The sequence below is a fragment of the Mangifera indica genome, chromosome 9 (assembly GCF_011075055.1).
Source record: "Mangifera indica cultivar Alphonso chromosome 9, CATAS_Mindica_2.1, whole genome shotgun sequence".
NCBI lineage: Eukaryota > Viridiplantae > Streptophyta > Magnoliopsida > Sapindales > Anacardiaceae > Mangifera > Mangifera indica.
In genome coordinates, this window is record NC_058145.1 from 5,013,424 (window position 1) to 5,020,174 (window position 6,751).

Consider the following 6,751-nt stretch of genomic DNA (forward strand, 5'->3'; position numbering starts at 1 on the left):
GAAGCAGACTCGTGCTGTCTTGGAAACCTAACAAGAGATATTTAAAAAACAGTGGTCTGGAATTACTGGTCAACCAAAAAGGGCTTTCTGCTACATGCTCGATTTTATTCCCAATTATTTAATTTTATCCTTCAGTGATATTCATCTAAGATTATTATTAATATATAACGTAGTCTTTGTACAGCAGTAATATTAGAAAAAGTTGTATCTTCAGATGTTTATAGTGCTTCCCCCACTTCATGTACTGAAAATATGCTAACATGTTTGCATGCCCAAATGCTACTCGTTTTCTGAGCACAAGAAATTGTTAAAAGCAAAGGTTAAAACCCTAGGAGCTTTGGGCTTGGTGAGGATATTTTGACAATTAGAAAGGGCATTAATACATAGCAATTTCACTCTTTCTGTCAGTCTTCTTACAACCAAAACAAGATTTACTATCAATTAGTTTCTTAATTAGGATTTTTTATAATATGTTCTCTTTCTGAAGATGAATTGAAAAAGAAGATGGTTGCTATATAGCTCGAAATTATTGACCATCTGACTTTGTCTAGAAAGCTGTTGAACATGAAACTGAGCGGTTAGCACACCTTAGAAAGGACTTAGAGTTTTATCATTTTTAGTATAGAGGTCTTTATGATTGACATGAGGTGAGAATAGGATACATGGTTTCATAAATTTGGATTGTTTCAAAATCGTAATTATCTGACTTTGACAAAAGCATTTAATATCCGTATTATATACAAGTCAAACTTTATCATCAATATCAAAATTTTACAAGCTGAATCCGTTGGTAAAAAAATATCAAAATTTTTGAAGGAATATTCGATGGTAATTCATTAAAATCCGATTCATTCTTGAAGAAACGAGTTTTACAAGATACCTTCATTGATTGACATTTAGCTTTATACCTCTAGAATTTAATCTTTCACCTCACATTCACTCTAGAGTTTGTCCATTGATAACTTACGTATTGAAAATGCTTCAAGAGGTCATATGTGCATGAGTTCTTTATTATCTAGTTGTATGAAATGGGCATTATTAATTAAACAAACAGCTTTCCAGTTCAGTGAAATAATGAGAGTGGTTTAATTACTGTTAGATTTACAACTGATACTTTTAATGCAGATGCAGCTAGCTGTCTCAGCTGACAGCCACTGTGCATATTCTAATGGTCGTTGTGAAATCTGAAGGACAGATAAGAAATAAATCTCTCTCCACATTAATACAGTTTTAAGTTAACTCAATGAAATGCATGTTCATGACTAATACTTCAAATCATAGCTCTATGTCCATCATATGTTTACGTAGGCATTCAGATCTTTACTGATATCAAACTTGTCAGTAAGGGCAAGAACTGAACTGTACAGACTCGTGTATTTAGCTTCCTACTAAATGCACGCTCTCAACTTTCCCACCTACCGAATTACTAATCATATCAAAGCAATTCCATCTCTTTCAAATATATCAAACAAAAGATATATACATGTGTTTATTTTTTCTTCTTGGTTTCAATTCAGTCAACCCAAATTTTCAGCTGCGTTATTCAGTGCCAAGTAATTGTAGACCTGACTTGGAAAGATTTCATCAAGCGCACTATTTGAGAGATTGAGAGAAGGAAACCGAAACAGTAACAACAGAGATCAGTGGGTGCATTTTGGACAAAAATCAAAATGTCCCTTGGTTTATGTAGTGAAAAAAAGTAATGTCTCTCTCTACGTACAACTCTTTTGCCCATGTGTAAAACTCTTCTCTCTTTTTCATCTCTCATCTTTTTTAGTTGTTAATTAGCAATTTAACGCTCCATTACCAAATTCAAAGCCCCTTAAATTTACAGTGCTCTTGCAGCTTGAATTACAGGCTGAATTAATATGGTTAGCAATGGGTTTGGGTTGAATTTTTTTGAATGAAAGATCTTGACCCTGTAAAGTGCATATATATAGAGAATATAATCGGTATGCAGTAGTCGTCTATTTATTAAGTTGGTAAGAAGTCAATATTTGAGAGTTCATTGGTTAAAAAAGCCAAATCAAAAGGAGCTGCCTGTTGGTGATAACGCTTAAAATCAAATTCCCATCTTTAGAAATTAACAAGTATTTAATAGTTAATCCTCCAGCTCAACAAATTAATAAATGAAAAAGTTAAATTCATTGGTATTTTTATTTTAAGTGCCGCACGTGCTGTTGAATTACTGAGTAAAATTATAATATTTGAAGCTTTATTTATCACAAAATTTCACTTGCATTTTATATTAAATATAAAAATGACATCTATTTTCGGTTTATAAAATTTTTTCTGTTGAAAAGATTGTGTGCATTTCATATGGCGAGTAGTACTTTTCTTAACTATAAGAATATTGCAAAATTTTTGCCCAGTTTTAGGGTTCATCCTTTACTGATTTTGTACATAGATTCCATTTACATATTTAATGTAACAATTATTATAAATACAGCATTTAAATGTGTACAATACCTGATTGCTAAAAGCATATATGTAAAGGATATGATAAAATAATATTTATTATTATAATTTTTCTAAAGAGAACCCTCATTTGAATTAGATTGTCCCTTCAAGACAGAATAAATCACATTAAATAGGTTAAACCTGGAGTCTAATGATCAGCTTTATAACTAGTGAACTAGATAAGTTAGATCACCCATTCAGAATGAAACAAACCATATTGAATAGATCAAATGTCGGATCTAGTAACCAATTTTATAACCGTTGAACTTTAAAAGTTAAGAGTTTAATCTTGAAATATTTTTAAAAGAGACTTGAACTTATACCCTCTTACAATATTTTATGTGTGCTTAGTATAGTTTATTTAATATAAATTGTTAGATTAATGAATTAAATAATTAATTAAACATATTTATAATAATTTATGTGAGTAATGTAATTTTAAATTATATAAATATTTTAGATAATTTAAGATAATCTAAAAATTTGTATGATTAGTTTTTTTAATTATTGAATTATTAGATTTAATGTACTTTTTACATTTCTAATCTAAAAGCTAAAATATTAGATATATTATAAATTTCAACACAAATAATCAGTTTTTTAAATTATTTTTTAAAATGTCATATTTTAATTATAATTATTTATAATTCAATAATAAAAAATTATACTAACATATAACATATACCAGAATTGAATATCACATAACCAATTATTATTATTATTATTATTATAATCGCAATTCAATATTTATATACATTCAATCTTTCATTTTCCGTAACATTAAGATAGGTTAAAAACATTGATGTAAAATAGAATCTACAAGAGTTAGATTAGACATCCATTATGTTTGTAATTAATAAAAAGTTATATTAAAATTAAAACTTGAGGAATACCAAATGATTCAGAATTCTCATAGAAGCTGACCTGTGTGCGCATACCGATGAAGTTGTTGGGCTACACTGGAACCACTTGGTTCCTGCATCTGTGGTTAAGCTTTCAACATGTTTTTCTCAATTTCAAAATGTAGAAATTTCATTATTATTTATTTGTTGGGATGGGAGCCACTTTCGAATTAATAAATTTACTATTTTATATCACAAAATTTATAATTAATTATTTGTACGGTTCCCTGTGACAACTTACCCCCTCTTCATTTTATTTAATGAAGATAAATAATTTTCAAAGTACAGTGTTCCTTTATATGTATTTAGTAGACGAGAGGAGGCAAACGTTAAGACTTTTTTTTTCTACACAAATAAAAATAATAATGTTTGTTAATTAAGGCTAGTTATATATTTAAAATTGAGAGTGCATTCTAGTAATTATATAAAACAAATTTTAATAAAAATTGAAATTCGATTTAAAAAAATAATATTCTTTTGTAATATAATCAAAATTATAATAACAATAATAATGTTTTCTTTTTCCCTTGTTGCCTTTACTTCCTTTTGAACACTGGAATCGGTCTCCAGTCTTCACCATCCACACCCTTCAGCCATCTCGTACTCTCTGTGTCTTTCTCTGTCTTTTTCTTCCTTCTATAAAAACTGTTCTCTTCACACATCTCTTCAACCATGGCTGACCCTAACTCTAATTTCTTCAGTGGTTTCATCAATTTCAATAACCCTCTTCATCATCCCCACAACCAGCAGCCACCTCCATCACCGCCCTATACTCATAACTTGTACACTAATTTTAACCAAAACCATATTCCTTATTTTCAATATCAATCTCCTCCTCCGTCTCCTCCACTCAGAGAAGCCCTACCTCTTTTGAGCTTGACCCCAACAAGGCATGAAAAAGAAGAGGAAGACGAGGAGGAGGAAGATGATGATCTTCGTCTTCATCATCATAATCGTCATGAACATTCTTGCACTGCTATGGATTTGGACAGAAACAAAGGAAAATTGGACGACGGTTTGTTTTTCAGTAGTTCTAGTACTACTGCTACAGCTCAAAATCTTGAAGATGAAACTATGACTGTTGCACTAAACATAGGTTTACCAAGACCTAGCGCTGCCGAAATAGCTTCTGTTTTATCTTCTTCCTCGGAGATCACTGATAAAGATGGAGATGGTGAAGATTCTGGGTACCCTATCAACAGACTCAACAAGGGTCAGTATTGGATCCCTACTCCTTCTCAGATTCTTATTGGCCCTACTCAGTTTTCTTGCCCTGTTTGCTGCAAGACTTTCAACCGATACAATAACATGCAGGTGAGTTTCTTCCATGAATTTTGACCCTCAAAAACCTCCCTTTATTTCTTCTCTCCTTGCTCTCTTTTATCTTTCTATTTTTTTTGGTGAAATCAACTAGATAGAAATTAAGCGCTGAATAGGAACCCCTATTTATTCATCTTTTTCATAGCGTTAATGGATATTTTTTAGTTTATAATTGGAATGTTTGTGAATTCTTTTTGCATGGTATCTGGGTTTGGGGTTTTGTATATATCAAGCTTTCGTTTCCTGATCCAACTGGGAGAGATTGGTACCTTAACCTTTTGTTTGATTGAACAACACAGACAATGTTCCTTATGTCTTTAGTACTTTGAAGTCTGTGCGATCCACGGATTGGCAGGCGTGTGTACAACTGAAAATTTTGCAGATTTTTTCAGGGACTCGGACGATTTTAATGAATGAATACACATATAGGATATCAGCATGGGCCTTCAGTCTGGAACTAAACAATTTTAATATACAGACATGAAAACCCTTATACATTGTAGTTGTATATCACCTCTCTCTTATCTTCTGAATCACAAAAACTTTGTTATATGTAACTTGTTTTTCTTTTCTTGTGTGGACTTCTAAGTAGACAGACAACTTTGAATATGCTTCCTTCGATTAATTTAAGGTAGAACAAAGAAAACCTTTTTGATCTTAATTAATGTCCACCGGGATTCCTAAGCAAATGCATTTCTTTCTGTTTCTCTACCTCTTCCATGAGTACTGATGAAAGCAAGTAATTAATTGGTTGCTTTTGGAAAAGCCTCACTCAGCAATAAATCTTTGAGAAGCCGGAATCTAAATTTTAAGCACTAGAAGTTAAGGCTTTATTAATGTTAATCATTAGTTTCAAAGATATGTATCTCCTATATAACTTGTAAAACATAATAAACACTTACCTTTAGAGTTTTTTGGGTTGCCAATTAACGGACCAAGTATATTCTTTTACTAAGATATAGCATTAAGCTGTAGTACTTCTAGATTTTGTTGGATTTGAAGGATTAGATGTATGTAACGTTTTGTTGGTTACAATTGATTCAATGAAACTGAATTTTTGTAGATGCATATGTGGGGGCATGGATCACAATACAGGAAAGGCCCTGAATCTCTGAGGGGAACTCAACCAACGGGTATGCTTAGGCTTCCTTGCTATTGTTGTGCACCAGGGTGCAGGAACAACATCGATCATCCAAGAGCGAAGCCTCTTAAAGATTTTAGAACTCTGCAAACACATTACAAACGGAAGCATGGTATTAAGCCATTCATGTGTAGAAAATGTGGAAAGGCATTTGCTGTAAGGGGAGACTGGAGGACTCATGAGAAGAATTGTGGAAAGCTCTGGTATTGCATTTGTGGGTCTGATTTCAAGCACAAGAGATCGCTTAAAGACCACATAAAGGCTTTTGGAAATGGCCATGCTGCTTATGGCATTGATGGCTTTGAAGAAGAAGATGAATCAGCATCTGAAGTAGAGCAAGAAAACGAGTCCACGCTGTGAAATGGGTATTATATGTATACATGCATCAATTTACTTGGAGAGTCAGCTTTTTCTCTTCTTGAATCTTTTTTTGTTTTTTTTTGTTTCTGAATTCTGGGTAATCTGGACTAAGAGTTGTATGATACTCATTAAAATCCATTTTAGGCTAAGTTCATGTAAGTTCATTTTTCTTTCTAAGTCTATCACATTTTTCTTCATTTTCCAACGAACTTGTGAGTGGTTACTTAGCTGAACCAGTTGGTTATCATGATCTGTATAGAAATCGGAAACTTAAACATAATTGCAAAGAATTGAATTAATACTCCATAAGAAAACCTAATTTTTCAGTTCTTGTATTTTGAACCGTTGAATTTACGAATACTGAAGGAAGTACAGAAACAAAAGAGGCGCAGGGGGAATACACGTTGACGATATATATATATATATATATATATATATTTATATGTGACGTTAACTCAATTGGATTTATTATTGTTCATTCTCAGCACAAAAATAAGAATGGGAAAAAATATGAAAGCTCAGAAGGTCAGTTGAAATAAAATCAATCACTAAACTCTTCTTGTCTTTT

The 6,751-nt window shown here is 31.9% G+C and overlaps 1 protein-coding gene across 1 annotated transcript; it reads left to right on the top strand.

The window, feature by feature from the left end:
* Positions 1–3,901: 3,901 nt before the first annotated feature.
* On the top strand, positions 3,902–6,342 carry LOC123225292 (zinc finger protein WIP2). Its single transcript, XM_044649224.1, has 2 exons — positions 3,902–4,676; positions 5,746–6,342. The coding sequence occupies exons 1-2, from the start codon at positions 4,035–4,037 to the stop codon at positions 6,181–6,183; spliced, it is 1,080 nt and encodes a 359-aa protein (XP_044505159.1). The 5' UTR covers positions 3,902–4,034; the 3' UTR covers positions 6,184–6,342.
* The last annotated feature ends 409 nt before the right edge of the window (positions 6,343–6,751 follow it).

Excerpts from the sequence above, each read along its gene's own strand:
- LOC123225292 (XM_044649224.1), top strand. The coding sequence starts at position 4,035 with ATGGCTGACCCTAACTCTAATTTCTTCAGTGGTTTCATCAATTTCAAT. Across the intron at positions 4,677-5,745 it reads ACCGATACAATAACATGCAG|ATGCATATGTGGGGGCATGG; the intron begins GTGAGTTTCTTC and ends GAATTTTTGTAG.